We start from the raw sequence: 15,847 nt of genomic DNA, 5'->3' as shown, positions 1-15,847 counted from the left end.
AGCATGGTCAAGGTGGACTTTGGAGGGATTATGTCTTTCTCCAAGCTGCAGGGGTGCATTTTATGGTGCTTCACTGTCTCAACCCTCGTTTCAATAGACGCCCAGGACACTTAAGGCTATTCGCCTCCACGCTTCCATTACCGCAACTTGAATGCACCCAAGTTGTTGTCATACCCGCTGCCCTCGACAGTATGTCCTCCCAGTACCTCTGCAGTGCATACATGCGTCTCCCTCTTGTCTTCAAAGCTTCCAGAATGTACACCATCGTGTTCAATCGAGCAGTCTATTGTAGTAGGGTGGTTTGGTGCAGTGGCAAGGGTCCTGTGCATTGCTGTAGTCGTCCTCGATGTAGCCTCCCGCTATTCCCGCTATCAAGGTTTGGCCTTGGATTTCCATTGCAGTGCGTGCCCCTTCCACTATCTACCCTGCATGAATATTGTTGTTTTTTGTATCTAGCAGCTACTCCAGCACATCATCATATCACTCCTTTGAATGCAGGGATATAGCTTATTGCAATATCACCCTTCATTCCGCCAATTCTCAAAACATGTTTGTGCACCGGACGCAGCCGAAGTTTTCTCTTCTAGCGTCTCAAGCTTGTCACCAATTCTATCACGGGGGACTTCCAGCGCGGCTCTTTACAGTATGTGACGAGCCTTCTCGCAGCCCAGTCCTTGGGCAGTTCGGTATGTGGGTGGTAGAGAATTACTTCAAGCTCACGCGTACGGTTGAGATCACGTTAGGTTTTAACGCGCATTGCTGGTAGTATCCTTAAATCAAATTCTGCATAGCTTGAACATTTAAAGGGTGTCTTCCTTAAGATACCAAAATGACGGAGGAAATGGCTTTACCTTGCTTGTCGACTCCTCGTCATTACCACTCGCATCCAAACCACTAAGAATAACGTCACGTTTCTCTCGAGTGAAGTGTTATATCTAATCTCATCATAAATGGGCCTCAGCTCCTCACGGTGAAAAAATCTTTCAAGGTAGCAACGCAAGCCCTCACTGTAGAATGGGTATGTGCCTCGACCGATTTCGAGGATAAGTATGATAATTGATATCGCCTCTAATGTATTCCAGCAGGCTGAGCCAACTCAGACTTGACCTATATCTGACAATTTGGTGATCAAGAATGACTCGGAATATGAGAAAACCAAACTTGCTCTATGTTTGGTCGACCACGATGATACACGTCGACTCTACTCATCGTCAATTGGAGCAGACTCCCCTATGCTACTTCTCAGTACGACACCTCATGTAGAAAGGATCAAATCAATGGACAGCTATATGTACAAGCCTACGCCAGCAGTGGCAGAACAGATGGGTGTGTTTGTACGTTTTTTTCAACAAGGATTGCCTAAATTTCATCTCGGTGGAAAAGCCGATGAAATCGAACAATTTGCGCAGTTGCTCTGATCTCGCGGCCTATAGCTGTGGTGGATCTCCCTACTAAGGTGCGTGTCATCGATATGACAACTGCATTCATGCTTTATACCCAATAAAATGGATTGACGAGGCTTGAGAAGCCCTTCCAATCTTGAGTTGTTTGTACTTGAGAGGAGAATACAGTGCCACGATATCCTGGGGGTGTAGTATGACATTATGTCGGGCGGCAGCCATCTTCTTCAATGGTCTCGAGAAGTCCTCGACGTCGTTCCTGATTCCCAATGCGGGTGTATAAATAAAGTTGAAAACATGCAGACAATGCTGAGTGGCAAAAGGAGTGCGAGCAAAGTTGAAGGAGAAAATAAGGAGGTGTGCATCGTGTACTCAGCGCAGGGTGACAGTGACAGATAGATGCGGCCGCCAGCGGAACGGATGTTGGGCCTCGGGTGTAACAAGGTAGATGTGAGAGCCTGAGAGCGGACCACAGTTCACGTGCACGAATCAGCAGCTTAGGTGCGACACGCAGGGCTGCGGTCCTAGGGAAGTGAGGGGTAGTGCCTGCGCCACAATGTAGGAACTGTGCAGGGAGTTGCATTAGGGGGTGACTGTTTGCTGTTAAGAAGCCTGTAGGATGACTCAGAGTTCTAGCTCTGACTGTGGGAGAACGAAGGACTCAGCGGGTGCGCGAGGGCGCCGTCTGCCTTGATATGATCCATCTTAACGAGAATGCATGCCAGCGGGTACATCAATCGGAGCTGTTGGCAAAAATACTGTTTCACGTTTGTCAAGTACGATCTCTGGTATTTCTCCGCAAGGTTCATCGGCCACTGAGATTGGTTTCCGTATTGAATGTGACCACAACGTTCAAAGCTTCACATGCACAGCTGCCAGTGGGCCCTTTGCTAATTCGAGTTTGCGCTATGTAAGTCTGCTTTTTTGCAGATTGGTAAGCCATTACGGCATCGAGCTGCCATTAATGGTAGGGACGTACGCCTAGAATTTGAAATGATTTACAAAGTTTCATCCCCGATGGGCCATGGCCACCAAACCTTCAGCAGCCTTCAGCATGCTGTTGTACCAACGTAGTCGCAATGTCCTGCTCTTGTGTGAATAACACGAACACTTCAAGTACCAATTAATCAAAGATCGATACAGGTATCTGCCGGACGCAGGGGATGGATGATATCTTCTGGCAATGTACGAGTATCCGGAATATGATAATGAGTCACAGCAGATGAATTTGATTGCTTCCCACTTTGGAGCGTCATAGGGTGAGTATCTGTTCAACAGCCGATCTCATCTAGCTCGGTGCTGTCACGGCCTTCAAATTTATACCTGGGGAAAAGCGAATGAGCATGTGTTCCATGCACCATTGTAGGACGCAACCTTGTGGCGAGATGCAATCTGGCGGTGTGGCCACTCCGAGATCTATAACGAGAACTTCGCAGAGGCACGAGGGAGCCCCATCTCACCTTTGGCAAAAACCGCTTACAGTCAAATTCTGGATTGTTTATCCTGGAACTACTTGCAATACGTTCTTCCGATATCCTCCCTGCCAAGTTATGTCATTTACCAGAAACAATCTGCCAGTCCAATAGTTGAACTCCCAAGTTTCTAGACATCCTCACCGTGAAGTTGCTCACAACACCAATTTCACGACATAAAAGCTGGTCGCGCTCAGCGTACCCTTCACCTCAGTGATATTAGTTAAGATTCTCCTTCACAAAACTCGTATCACATCGCACAAACCATGCATTTCTCCTTCGTCGTCGTCGTCCTTACTGCTTTAGCAGCAGGCATGTCTGTTGGTGCATGCAACACAATCCTGCAGCGTTGCTCCATTGACAGCGATTGCTGCACAGGCCTTCAATGTCTTCCCGGCGAAGTGAGCACAAGCAGTTTACTTTGCACCCAGGATTAAACGCCATTACTCACCTCTTGTGATGCTAATAGAATGGTAATTCCCGGTCCTGTGGTTAGGCTGCCTATGGGTCAGTCAACGAAACGAGAGGCACAACTGGACAGTGAGTCGTGTTTCTGCGTTCGTATTGGGCCGTTGGCGTCGTTGTCGATGGCACAATATAAAATTCGTTGCTGACTTGATCGCTGTAGTTGCTTCTGGAATCTGGATAAATTTCACTGGTGTATGGACAACGGTGTCGACACCTGTAAATCAATAAATACAATCCCATATGCTCAATATCATGAACAAAAAAAACCGCTGGCGTTTATGGCCGGTTATCGTAGTCACACACAGGTATTATGCAGCCCTATACGAAACCGATGTTTCGGGGCTCCGACAGAGAACTGCGCAAATACTTGGTGCATAAATGTAGGACTTAGTGCATGGACATTAGAAAGGGCATCTTGCTCGCCCGAGGTCGAATTCTGCAAACATAATCTGAAAGGCTACATAGTAGCTGATGAGTGGGCGATGATATTGCTAAAGTCTACGGATGGGAGGGACCTTGGCTGATACTAGGGTTTTATCCTCTGAGTATAATGGTGCTCTCGCGACGGTTAGGACAATCGAGTCCGATGTATTCCAGCAGTCTCACGATGAGGAAATAGGATCGATGGAGCAGGGGAAGACGTGAAAAACAAAATGATTGTACATATGCTGCTCCTGAATTAATAACCATTGGTGTGCGGTGGAGATGCGCAGCAGAGAAACAAAACAAAACGAGCCCGCAGTGGGATGGGTGGTGACTGCATGGTTGCTGCACCTGATGCGGCAGTGCTAGTACCTTGAGCAGGTGTGGTAGTGGTAGGCTGAGATTGTGACGACGAGCCCTGGGCATGCAACTGCCTTTGCTGCTGCGGCCGCGGCCGCGGCGCAACATACAAAGCCTGAACAGAAATTGTTGAACCAGCCTGAGGGCGATAGGAAATGGACGAGGAGAAAGAAATACCTTTCTGTCCCGTACTGTAGCAACTTCGACAATACGAGGACCGCGAGAGAAGATGGAGCGCCTTGGGCATTGCCGGAGTTCGGTTTCTCCATCAACATCGGAGTGAGAGTGGTGGAAGAACGACGAAAGTCGTTCGAGAAGGGCACGTGGAATGGCAGATAGAGATGGGAGAGGACTGCGAGGACTGTGCGCAGGAGAGAGAGTATGGGTACCACGTGGTGTAGAGGACTGAGAAAGGTTAGAAAAAGAGCTGGCCAAAAAATGTAGACGACTCACCTGGGTGCCGTCGAAAAAGCCTGGTGGTATTCGACGGGCCTGAATAGGTGGACGTCGAGGAGCACTACTCTAGAATTTCGGTTGGACAGAGTGAAGAAATGCGTCACGTACGTCCTTTAACGACTTTCGAGTTGGGACCTGCAAATGAGAGATTAGTGTGGTTTGAAGAGCACGAGGCACCTGAGCTCACACGAGGAATGGATAGTAGGTCCTCAAAGCCAGCACCTTTGAGTATGGCGTGAATGTCCCATGTACACACATTTCCGTCTTTGCAACCAGTGACCAGCAATTTTCCATTAGCCGAAAGGGCTGCGCGGATTACTTCATCTTGGTGTTGGAGGGGTGGACCGACTGGGAGGTTGGTGTCGAGATTCCATAGACGCACTGTGTTGTCCGATGATGCACTCACAACTTGAGGAGGCGGTCGTTCTGAAACAAGGTGATGGCGTTGACCCAGTCTGTGTGACCCTCCAGAAGTGGCGCGCGCACATGGCGTCAACGTTAATTGGAAATCGCTCCGTTCTTACAATATGTAGAGAGATAGATAGATGTCAATTGATTGCTACGAGAATCTTCGTGCGATCAACGTGTCATAAAATAACTACGGCAAGCATTCCCGCCATATCTCTATAACTTAATGACGAGCAACGAGCGAATAAATATTCTTACGACTTTTCCGAGTCAGGGTTCTTTTGTTCAACTTCGATCTCTAGGATCTTCCGGGAGACAGGGCTGCACTTTCGCATTCTCGACCCATAAAAGAAAAAAATCTACATGATCGTGGGCAAAATGCATACAATAGAGTATTCGAATCACTCACATATGGTATAGGAATCATGATGGCCGCTATTAGCGCAAAGACTGTACCTGCCCATTTGTATGTCAGGAGGTCATTCATTCGACTCGTGTAGAGCGGGAAGACAGTAGCAAGCGTGTTTCCTGCGCGAGACACATTGTAAATGTTCTTGATACAGGATCGGTCGGAAGGACTCACGACATAGGCTCTGGCCTGCCAGTGCTGAAGACGCATAGGGCCCATAGCTAGCTCGCTGCTCGTCAACAGGCAAATAAAGCATGCTGGTAAGTGGACACAGCGCTCACCAATCTGCCAAGTATATGAATACGACTTGATACAGGATAAAAGCGGAGGTCATGAAAAGCTGGCAGTTTCATCAGTGGTGATAGGGAAGATCGATAGCTGAAAGATGCTGACCGTAAGGCCAATCATGGGAACTATCCATGGTATATCCGCTCGGGCGGTCCATGCAAAGATGAGCATTCCGATGGGAAAGAACATGGATGCTACGCAAGCTATGTAAAGACGAGCTTCTGGGCCTTTGCGGTGGACATGTTTTCTAAATCTATGATTAGTCTGGGCTTCCTCTTCAGAGAGTTGAATACTGACTTGTATAGCCTTTCCCCATAGATATTAGCCAAGTAACCTAGAAGACTTCCGATGCTGAGACGTTCAATTATTACCCACAGTTTCTTGCGTCGAAAGATCAACCTTACGCTATGGTGGCGAAAACGCTCCCAGTCTCTCCGACACCAAATCCGTAGATGTTTTTGAATTCGCTCGATACTGAACTGCAGCAACTTTGCTCTTAATGTTTCATCGAGGTTCAGGGACACTTACTCGAGTAAAAAAAAGAGAACTCCCCATACAAAACTAATCCAGAGCTGGATATAGAATCAATTGCAAGGCTCGTGAGTCAGGTCTGTGGTGAAGATCAGTGAGAAACGACATACACTAAAGCCCTGAACAATGGGCTCAGTGAATAAGAGAACTAGCACTGATTCAGCAAATGTTTCAGTGCTAATGAATGCACTGACTTAATGGGCGAGTGCATGAAGTCGCAACCATAGACATAAAGCAAGGCTTGTCTATTTCTGACCTTGCACGATATCGGCTATCTCCGGTGTCCTTTCGAACTTGACGGGCTATACGAGCCAGAATGACAGTCGAGCGAGTCTCTGTCAGAACAAAAAGCATGGGGATAGAACACACCCCGCTGACGCTAAAAGAATAGTCAGCATAAGGACAGCAAGATGAAAGCAAACAACATCGCACATAGCATGGATCCAATGTATCCACCGCCATTGCAGGGATGGATTAGCTTCGATCCAGCCTGCAACCATCGGGCCCAATCCGGAAGATGCAATGACCGCTAAGGCAAAGAGGGACATAGGGAATCCCCGTCTTGCGGATTATGAGATCTCGAGTTCCCAGAAAAATGGTGAACCTAACTGATGAGGCAACCATATATCTGCGATACTCCCAGCCACGAGCGCTGCGCCCGTCGAGCCAAAGCACCCTCCAACAGCACGAGCTACAATGACGGTTTGTATATTCGGTGCCCTGAACAATCCTTATAGAAAAATAGAGACTCCAGTAAGACACAAACTCACAAAGCTATCATCATTTCAATCAGTACAAACATAAAAGACGAGACGATGTAAAAAGGAAAGCGGCCGAATTCCTCGCTGAACGACGAAGTGACCAAGGGCACGACTGCAAATCCTATGGTGTACACGCTAAATCCCAGAGTTGCTTGAAATAATGTGCAATTGAGGTCTCTGATCATGGACGAATAACCCATGGTATACGAAGATACGGCGGCAGCTGGAAAAAGCAAGAGATGATAAACATATAGTTATATGCTTCCACCGACTTGTATATTTACCCACAATGCTCGTAAAGACACAAGCATTTATCGTGATTGCCCACTTCCTTGTGGGAGAGAAGTTGACTGGATTCCGCATATCTCCGTCTTCGAAATCAACCTAGTCCTTGTCAGTAAGCGCATTACAAAACCGAGAAACTACTAACATAAAAGGAGCCATCTTCTAGCACAGTCGGTGCACGGGATATAGTTTCTGAGGTTCCTTTGTCCATTTCCTCGTTATGAAGTGGAGCACCTGCGATAAATTCTGGGACTTGATGTTCACGTTTAATTGCTTGTACGCGAAAAGTTGGGTCTCCTTCGTGACGAGTCATCGGGAACCCAATACACACTTGTGCGAGGAGACGAGACAAAGTCGGTTGGTATTCAAAACATATCCAATGAGCTTATATATAGTAGGACTGGACTGGACTCTGATGAGTCACATTCCACAGGGCTCTTGCCTTCAAGTTCACGCTTGAGGTTGTCTTCAGTAAGCAAGCACTGTCATTGGTGGAGAGCTCACTAGCACTGGTAAGCGTATCAGCTTGCAATAGGGGTCGCATGGTGTAATAGCCAGTTCTGGTTAATGAACAACTATGTTTGTAGATCCGGGGCTGAACTGTGAGCCACCTCTGTATAGCGGGAGCCCGGCGTCACCACCGAGTTTGAAGAGCTCGCAGTATTACCTATTTCGAAAGATCGCCTACTTCGAAAGATCGCCTACTTAATATTTAATAACCGTTCGAGTCCGACGAGGATTTGGCTTCATTGTCCACGGACACGCACACCCCTATTGGCTGACAAACGACGTAGCCTGTTAGGAGAACATCCGGTGAGTGAAAGGCGCAGTGAGAAATTCAATAATCTTCTGTAGGTCGCGCCACATCGGGCCGCACCCTAGTTACAGACACGAACAACAGGTGCTCTGAGAGGCACAAATGGCCAGTCACAAGTTCCGACTTAGCAATTAACCCAGCTATGATTCATGATGGAATGAACAAGAATCGTCATCCATCATGCATCAATGTCCATCCTGAATCAAGTTATAAGCAAGTTGTTTTGGCTCAAATAATATGTGAATACGGCCGGCGCACCCTTGCAGCCTCGCTAGTAATGGCTCATCGCGGTAATTAAGATGTGGTCAGTGGTCAAGGCTGTGGCAGTTGTATTTGCTCAGGTTTGGCACAAGCTTTAGAAATCAACTAACCCAAACAACGCGTCGGTTATTACGCATAAGAAGCGTGTCACCATCCACATTACCTCAGCAGTGGCTGGCTGATAGCCGAAGATGGAGCGCATTGAGACCGAATTCGAGAGGAAGAACACTAACATCTTCTCAGACAAAACTCATAGAATGCCAGAGCGTCCATTCTCTGTTCAGTCAGGCAAGGGTCGAGGCCATGAAGACTTGGGGTCCTCGTTTGCTCCATCCCAACCAGTGCGAAGCAAGGCGGCCGGCAGCAAAGTCAAGCATGCCACGTCGCGTCCTATCACGAACAGTATGGAACATGCTCTTAGTGACAGTGATGACGAGCTGTTATTATCTGAAGGTGCTCAACCGTTGGGCTTAGACTTGTCACCTAAACATAAACTTGAACGCGCTGTTCGCCGCGGCAAGAAGACAGCGTCGGTGCCTCAGAAACCCAGTCTTGCCTCAAACGATCATCCGTATCACCCGGATTACCTCCCTCGGGAAAAAAAACTCCCCAACTTCACGAGGATTAAGAAGGAGTCGCAGGTAGAAGAGAGTATTCCGGATTCGCCTCCATCATCATCTTTTCCCGACGCAGACGACTCTCAAGAACTATTCAGACCAATATCCGACGACATAGCCTCTCAGACAAAGTCTACAACCAAGCCGAAGAAAGAGATGGGCACGACCTTTGCGCCTCCGGGTCCAGGAAGGAACTCTGTGTCCAGGAAGACGGCCAATTCATCACTGACTAGAGAAGGCGGACTTCCCAAGCGCATTACTAAGGCGCGGGCTGTGAAGGCTGAGGGCTCAGTTGTTCGTGGTCGGAGTCCCGAAGCAACTCCGCGTGCTAGCGGGCAGCCTCGGCCATTCCCTTTGGGTGGTCATTCCTCGGTATATGGTGGGGGCTCATGCGCTTCTGACGCTTCTCCTCCTTGGAAGAGTGCTCGAGAGCCTTCAGCAGCGAAAAAGGAAAATGCAAATATACCTATATGCAAGCCGAAGGAGAAGACAAGCGTACTACCACGTGAACCTAATGCTCCTTTCCCCGCGGGCCCTCAGCCGCAGGAGAAGACAAATGCACTGTCACGTCAACATGGCGCTCCTTTCCCTATGAGCCCTTTGGGAAAGTCAAATCTTCCGAAGCAGCAACTCCTCGGACCTACAGGATTCAGCCCCTTTCCACTATCTTCGCACACTTCGAAGACAGGCCTCGCTCACTCAGGGACACTTGGAAACTTCCCTGTGCCTTCCCCGTTGGCTTCCCCAGTGCAACAACCCTCGCGGGATAAGGGAAAGAGACGTGCACTAATTTCTGATCAGGACGAAGACGACGGTGAAATTGCTATAAACCACCGCGATACTGTACGGACCAATGTGGCCCTTAGACCCTTCCCCGTGAGCTCAAGCAAAATAAAGACTGCACATCGGCGTAGCCCTCAGTCATCTTCGGAGAGCATGAAGTCCAAGCGAGCTTCGGATGATAGCGATGGAGAGCACGGGCGAACAGCCAAGAGGCATAAAGAAGAAAAATTAAGGTAATTTTTCTTCATGATCGTTGCACTTCCTGTCTTAATGGCTGAATCTTAACAAGGCTGATTCGGGGTGCAGATGAATACCTGGATGAGGACTCATGTAGGTCTTTCTTTTCATCCAGTATTCTTCATTTAACACTTTAACACCCTATACGTGCAGTTGAAATACTTGATCCTTCTACAGTTTGCCCGTACTGTGATGAACCACTGCCGCGTAATCCAACTCCACAACTGATGAATCTCTTGTCGGCTGCGAAGCAGAAGTCATACCCAGACCCGCGTCCTCGAAATTCTCGCGGGCTTAAAGCTCCTCTAGGAATTTACATCGCAGCTTGTCAGCGACATCACTTCGAAACGCACTCCTTACCTGAAGCTATGGAGAAGGGATGGCCACAAAGTATCGACTTCAAGAAGGTACCGAAGAGGATTGAGAGGATGAGGGGCGCGCTTGAAGCTATAATCAGCGATTGCCACATCCACAATGACAATGAGGATTCTGTGGACGATGATGCCAAGGGTCCTAGAGCGCGGAGTGACTTCTGGAGAGAAATCAAGAAGCAAATTAAGAAACAAGGCAGTCGAACGGTTACTGGTGTGAAGGGCCAGTTTACCAGTTTCGAAAAGACTCAGCCTGGATAGTAAGTACATTCGATTCTCGTTAGTCTGTGTGTACTAAATGGTGTCCTAGCTATGGTGAACTCGGTTTGTTGATCATACATCAAACACTCTACAATCTCTTCCCCTTGTCATCATTTGAACCTTCCTCGATAGCCCCTCTCACACCTGCGGAGTTCATTCAGCTCGTATTGATCCCCGAAACTGCAGTAGGGCTCATCATGCAAGACCTTTGTCTCGACAGGGACGACGCAATTGTGACCCTCCGTGAAAGCTCGCAGTATGGTGTTGCCATGTTCCCCGATACCGGTTTTGGTAAGGGCGCGGCAACCGGTTATGATGATAACGACGATGAGGGTGTTGCGGATCGCATTGTTATGGAACGTGCCAAAGCCAGAAGGTTGGAGCTTGAGGAAGAAGAGGAGCTTGAGGAGCAGATGTGGAAAGAGGAGCGGAAGAAGCGTAAGTGCGCAGCCCAGATGGAGAGGAAAGAGAAAGCTCGCCAGCGGGCAGAGCAACTGAAGAAATCGAAAGAGCTTGCGCGGCATTCCTCTCATGAAGTTAGCGAAGCGAGCGAGTCGGCAACCCGACGCAGGCCGTTGAGGAACACTGTGAAATCTGGGTCAGGAACAACTACGGACTCCGGGACCGACGACATGTCTGTGTATAGTTCGACGAGCCGGCGATCTACGCGCTCTAGGACAGGCGCTAGGATGATATACCGCACCACTTCTGCCAAGTCTGATTCTTCCAACATGCAGATTTCTGATGACAACACCGTAGAGATCATGGACGAAAATGAACAGCCGCGAGTCAGACGGTCAACCACGCATGCAGTTCTTAGTGCCAATGACATTGGCCAACACTCTGATGCTGCATCGTCGTCGAAAACAAAAACTCGCACCAGGCGGTCGAAGAATCTCAAAGGCAACGATCATGACACAGATGTGGATGTCGGCAATACGCCTTTGAAACCTGTTCCCGAGATTGACGAAGAATCTACTCCGCGACCACATAGGTCGAAAGTTCCAACTGTACTACGCCCGCACCCTACTTTATATGGAGGTACAACTGCAATTAAACTTCCTCTCCAAGTTGCTAGATCAAGAACAACAACAAGGTATTCCCCATTTCCCTTCCCCTTCACTCGTCTTTGTTCTAAGCATGTGCCGTCTTTCTTCTGCAGTGCCACGTCGGACGAGTGGCGTAACAACCTCATGCCTTGTGCTTCCGAAGCTGAGGAATCGGATGACTCGCAAGCAATCCAATCGTCCCTGGACAGTCATGATTGGCTACTCCGTTCAACGTCGTCGTCGTCATCATCATCGCCGTAACGACAGTAATATTGCACCGTCGTTGACTATCTCTTGCAAGGCTACATAGTATTAATTTTCATTGACAAGTTCGATGTCTTGATGTGCATTGCAACCACCGACTGTACCAGTTTCACGTAATTACTTACTGCCAGACATTCACGATTACCACTAGGTACAAAGTCTTACACTTAGATTTATATAATACATTGCACAGCCACCTTCACTCTACTACATAGTATAGTACTCCCAACAAACTTGAAGATGCATAATCTCCCTGTCGAGCTTCAGCTTCAAGTTGCCAGCTTCTTAGATGTGGAGACGATCCTTTCTCTGCGCAAGGCACCCCCTTTTCTCCGTGCGTACAGGCGTGAACTGAAGCCAAGCATTACAGACGTCCACATCCTTGTTTCAATTCACCCATGACCGCAGCTTATGGATCACTTTAATATCTCGGATGTCCCATGTCCTTCCGCGGCCGCTTTCTGAGTCAGAAACTGCGACACTGTCGACTTTGCAGTTGGAACGCCTGATCAAAACTGCAATGCATGTCGAGCAGGTGTGGCTGTTGCCGAGAAAGGACACTTTTCTTATCAAGGAACGATGTGATTCAGATGACATTGAGAACTCGATCCCTCGTGTCCGATACCTAGCATTCGTCTCCGACCACCATTTGTTGTCCTTGGGCTCTGAGGGAAAAATCGATTTGTGGAAAATCAACAATGTTTTCGCACCTTTTGCTGCAGAACTTTTCGTCACCTATGCTTCTTCGACGTGGTATCCTTGTGCATATCATTTAAATACAGCTGGCTCTGTCCTAGCTATTGCATTGACTCATGTCGAACTGTCAGTTATCATTTCTTTACGAGTCTCTAGCTCCAACGAATGTTGATTTCTAGCGTTGCTGTGAGAGTTTTAACCGTCTCTCTCGATACTGGTGGTTCGTCGGAATCAGGACCTCCAGTTCTAGTCACTCGGGGAGAATTTTCAATATTTCCACCACAAGTCATCAGAGCGATCGACGCCGACTTAGAGCTCGCCTTACTTTCTAACACTGCTCTATCCTTCGAAGTTGTGAACTGGAGAACTAAAGCTCAAGCTACAGTAGCCCTTCGTGCTAATGATCCTGGAGATTTAGTGAGTCAAGTCAAATCAAATGACCTATTCAGCTGAAAATTTGGATTTTTCTTTGTAGTGGAATGGTATTACCGCCATGCGGATATGTGGGCCATATATCCTAGTCTTTAGAATGCACACCGTCGAGGCATATCCTCTCCCCTCGCATTTATCTTCTGGAGTTGGAGAGCGCTCTGATATTCTACCACAACTCACATTCAGATTCCCACACACCATGACCTATCGCCGCGTATCTCTCACGAAAACGACGTGTATCAATGACGATGAATCCGAGATTTATGAGCTATCCGCGCTTGCAAACGATCTATTCCATGGGATATTTCTTTTCTATGTGGAGTTGACAGTGCGTCCCTTGCCATCATTGTCAGTCTCGCCTTTGGGTGTCCGACCCATGGCAATCGCTTCACCACAATTTATCGCGGCGCCACTGCCTGAAGATTTACCACCACCATTGGTGCCTCCGGTCCCGTTTGGAACTGTACATGACACGAGGACATTTGTATCAGCTTGGGCATTGGGAGACTACGGCAAACGCGGGATCTGGGTAGCAAGGTCCCGGACCAGCATGATCCGTACCGTCGTGGCGTTTACAAATCCTCGAGATGTTAGCAATACATCAGAAGAAGCCCGAGTCTGGAGTGATGGTTCACTACAAGCAAACGTCGACTCGGAAAGGCCAGGGCTAATTAATGGCCAAGTGGTTCATGATATACCGTTACAAGGTTGGTCTTGATGAGACTCATTTGCACAGCCGAAGATTTACATTGAATCAAAAGATGATATCACAGTGTGCGCTGTCTCAGACACTACGGGAAGAGTGGCGCTTGGATCTTGGGCAGGGTCAATAACTATATTGTGAATTTCTTACTCTTATTCTCCAGTTTACACATGCGTAGATATGTGACACTATGATCTGGCATTCCCCTCTACCAAGAGTGCTCACAATCTCTGTAACTCATCTAGTATAGAATCTAAACAAACATCAAATAAACAAGCATGGCAGTCCGCTATCATGCTGCCAGTTCCGAGCTCAGACGCAAGCCACTTCGCATGGAGGCCTCAGGACCATTTTTCAGCGTCAAAGCTACAGGATGAGGTTCAACTGTAGCAAACATCTCCACTGCGGATTGCCGTTCTCCAAGGGACACTCTCGGCAAAGAGGGTGTTACAGTACAAAGAGCAGACAGTGGAGATAACCTTTCATCGGAGAGCTACCAGCTGCTCGTCGCGCGTCTGGGGTCAGCTCGGTTGACTTGTACTTCAGATTATAGTTCGTCAATGTTAGACATCTCGGTTGACTTCTAAGGGGGAAAAGTTTACCATGATCAAGTCGCAAATAGCAAATGCTGTCACGGTTGCCCAGAGCATGTTCGAGACAGCCAGGAGCATGAGCTGCCAAATCACTTTCAACGTGTTGGGGAAGTGGACTCGTCAGTGCAGAAAATTAATAGAGGGAATGCAAAGAGCGTCTTCAGACCCTTGTCTATTTTTATGGCAACGCAATAGAGAAAAATAATCCACTTCTGCTCTCCAGCATGCATATCCTGGACTAGGTACCGATCTTAAGAATATTTACGGCTCGATGTAACCGCTTTCACCATCGCTGGAAGGAATTATTGATGATTGATTTAGATTATCACTACACCCTCCGAAATGTGCGGATCAAAACAGACCTGCCCATCTTCCCACAGATTGTATTAGAAAAGACTAGTTATCATAAAGGGTATCGACGACACCTAAGTTTGTCAATCCCATTTCATAGGGTACATTCGCATTCGAGGCTGCGTGGAACCATACGTCGATGGCAACACTAAGAGACGGAACAATAACGTGGCAGAGCGTATGACTGATAAGGGGTAAAGAGGAGATGATCTTCAAGTACAGGTATGTAGGCACGATGTCCATGTAGATAATATGCGTCATCGAAGGGTATTGCGCCATAGGCTGCATCATATGCTGCGTCAGTGATGCGGTAAGCCTATCAGGCTGACATTGCGGCGTTTCTCGAGGCTTGTTCTTTGTTCCTTCTAAGTTGCTCGACATAGATGAACGTCATGATGACAGTATCCATCATATGAGCCACTTCAGGAGATACTTCCAACGTGGCTTTACGTTTCTTTCCTATAATTCCTAGAGTCGCTCTATGAAAGCGAGCGACCTCTGTTCGAGGCTTATCGTCTCGCGAGAGCTAGAATCCGAGTCGTCATCATGATAAGAGAAGCAGAGGCATCAGCATCAATGAAGTGGAAGTTTACTCACAACTACCACTCTGCACTTGAGGTCCCAGCGATAGGGACGGCCATCTGGTCCTGTGAAGACGCGCTTCCTGCCAGAATTTCATGACGACTCAGATTTCCTAGAAGGACGCTATGTACTCACCGACCGCATAGGCCTCTCTTCGGTATGAACTCCTTCGTCTTTACTTCAGTTCCATGGTAACGGAATTTTGAAGAAACAAATGTGTGCCACTCGATCTCTCCTAAGACATCGAACTGGTCGTGCATATGATCCTTGTTATCATTTGGCCTGACTTTCTGAATGGTCGTGGTGCGGGTGCCTAGTCTGAACAGAGTGTTTGTCTTGTAAATAGCTTGTCCTTGCTCGTTGGTGATGACGGTATTGCGAACACGTTCAGTGGAGAGAGTGAGCAAAATCATTGTGGGTATCTAATGGGTATTATTGAGTGCTTCACACGCTGCAATAAGATATTTATGTGAAGCGAATGTGGCTCACCTTGCCCAGCCAGTAAACCTTATTATTAGGGCTGTTCAATTCTTGCCAAGCTGGATTCAGTTGATATTTTTAAAAGGTCC

At 47.9% G+C, this 15,847-nt stretch overlaps 5 protein-coding genes across 5 annotated transcripts; 3 read left to right on the top strand and 2 right to left on the bottom strand.

Moving 5' to 3' along the window:
• Window positions 1–547: 547 nt before the first annotated feature.
• Window positions 548–2,620, top strand: HD556DRAFT_1479703 (uncharacterized protein; the record flags this gene model as incomplete). Its single annotated transcript, XM_041308599.1, is given in 10 exon segments — window positions 548–690; window positions 807–921; window positions 962–1,018; window positions 1,134–1,334; window positions 1,434–1,456; window positions 1,619–1,757; window positions 1,777–1,844; window positions 2,019–2,068; window positions 2,126–2,310; window positions 2,331–2,620. The coding sequence occupies 10 exon segments, from the start codon at window positions 548–550 to the stop codon at window positions 2,472–2,474; spliced, it is 1,125 nt and encodes a 374-aa protein (XP_041159589.1). The 3' UTR covers window positions 2,475–2,620.
• Window positions 2,621–4,742: 2,122 nt separating this feature from the next.
• HD556DRAFT_1479699 (major facilitator superfamily domain-containing protein) lies at window positions 4,743–7,360 on the bottom strand. Its single transcript, XM_041308598.1, has 14 exons — window positions 7,261–7,360; window positions 6,986–7,199; window positions 6,825–6,935; window positions 6,648–6,776; window positions 6,410–6,594; window positions 6,326–6,363; window positions 6,213–6,256; window positions 6,089–6,163; window positions 5,982–6,035; window positions 5,790–5,931; window positions 5,678–5,736; window positions 5,571–5,617; window positions 5,397–5,515; window positions 4,743–5,346 (listed from the first exon to the last, which is right to left on the bottom strand). Exons 1-14 carry the CDS (start codon window positions 7,337–7,339, stop codon window positions 5,242–5,244), a joined length of 1,401 nt encoding a protein of 466 aa, XP_041159588.1. The 5' UTR covers window positions 7,340–7,360; the 3' UTR covers window positions 4,743–5,241.
• Window positions 7,361–8,469: 1,109 nt separating this feature from the next.
• Window positions 8,470–12,128, top strand: HD556DRAFT_1375442 (RTC4-like domain-containing protein). Its single transcript, XM_041303080.1, has 5 exons — window positions 8,470–9,972; window positions 10,029–10,069; window positions 10,130–10,607; window positions 10,658–11,704; window positions 11,771–12,128. The coding sequence occupies exons 1-5, from the start codon at window positions 8,531–8,533 to the stop codon at window positions 11,916–11,918; spliced, it is 3,156 nt and encodes a 1,051-aa protein (XP_041159587.1). The 5' UTR covers window positions 8,470–8,530; the 3' UTR covers window positions 11,919–12,128.
• On the top strand, window positions 12,065–14,317 carry HD556DRAFT_518883 (uncharacterized protein). Its single transcript, XM_041310847.1, has 5 exons — window positions 12,065–12,234; window positions 12,292–12,743; window positions 12,797–13,034; window positions 13,093–13,756; window positions 13,811–14,317. Exons 1-5 carry the CDS (start codon window positions 12,211–12,213, stop codon window positions 13,891–13,893), a joined length of 1,461 nt encoding a protein of 486 aa, XP_041159586.1. The 5' UTR covers window positions 12,065–12,210; the 3' UTR covers window positions 13,894–14,317.
• Window positions 14,318–14,691: 374 nt separating this feature from the next.
• On the bottom strand, window positions 14,692–15,824 carry HD556DRAFT_518795 (uncharacterized protein). The gene is made up of 4 exons (XM_041310845.1): window positions 15,414–15,824; window positions 15,294–15,360; window positions 14,771–15,222; window positions 14,692–14,715 (listed from the first exon to the last, which is right to left on the bottom strand). The coding sequence occupies exons 1-3, from the start codon at window positions 15,689–15,691 to the stop codon at window positions 15,016–15,018; spliced, it is 552 nt and encodes a 183-aa protein (XP_041159585.1). The 5' UTR covers window positions 15,692–15,824; the 3' UTR covers window positions 14,692–14,715; window positions 14,771–15,015.
• Between the last annotated feature and the right edge of the window lie 23 nt (window positions 15,825–15,847).

Source organism: Suillus plorans, assembly GCF_016647745.1.
Source record: "Suillus plorans strain S12 chromosome Unknown HD556scaffold_32, whole genome shotgun sequence".
Classification (NCBI taxonomy): domain Eukaryota; kingdom Fungi; phylum Basidiomycota; class Agaricomycetes; order Boletales; family Suillaceae; genus Suillus; species Suillus plorans.
The sequence above is the reverse complement of the archived record's forward strand: the minus strand, read 5'-3'. Positions and strand labels throughout refer to the sequence as shown.

Bases quoted from the DNA above. Each gene is read 5' to 3' on its own strand.
- HD556DRAFT_1479699 (XM_041308598.1), bottom strand. From the start codon at position 7,339: ATGCGGAATCCAGTCAACTTCTCTCCCACAAGGAAGTGGGCAATCACG. The intron at 6,036-6,088 runs GTAAGGTTGATC...TGAACGTCTCAG, and splicing joins AGCGTTTTCGCCACCATAGC to CATCGGAAGTCTTCTAGGTT. The intron at 5,618-5,677 runs GTGAGCGCTGTG...GCAGCGAGCTAG, and splicing joins TTCATATACTTGGCAGATTG to CTATGGGCCCTATGCGTCTT.
- HD556DRAFT_518883 (XM_041310847.1), top strand. From the start codon at position 12,211: ATGTGGAGACGATCCTTTCTCTGC. The intron at 12,744-12,796 runs GTCAGTTATCAT...GTTGATTTCTAG, and splicing joins GCATTGACTCATGTCGAACT to CGTTGCTGTGAGAGTTTTAA. The intron at 13,757-13,810 runs GTTGGTCTTGAT...TTGAATCAAAAG, and splicing joins TCATGATATACCGTTACAAG to ATGATATCACAGTGTGCGCT.
- HD556DRAFT_518795 (XM_041310845.1), bottom strand. From the start codon at position 15,691: ATGATTTTGCTCACTCTCTCCACTGAACGTGTTCGCAATACCGTCATC. The intron at 15,361-15,413 runs GTGAGTACATAG...AAATTCTGGCAG, and splicing joins AAGAGAGGCCTATGCGGTCG to GAAGCGCGTCTTCACAGGAC. The intron at 15,223-15,293 runs GTGAGTAAACTT...CTCGGATTCTAG, and splicing joins TCAAGTGCAGAGTGGTAGTT to CTCTCGCGAGACGATAAGCC.
- HD556DRAFT_1375442 (XM_041303080.1), top strand. From the start codon at position 8,531: ATGGAGCGCATTGAGACCGAATTCGAGAGGAAGAACACTAACATCTTC. The intron at 10,070-10,129 runs GTAGGTCTTTCT...CTATACGTGCAG, and splicing joins ATACCTGGATGAGGACTCAT to TTGAAATACTTGATCCTTCT. The intron at 10,608-10,657 runs GTAAGTACATTC...ATGGTGTCCTAG, and splicing joins GAAAAGACTCAGCCTGGATA to CTATGGTGAACTCGGTTTGT.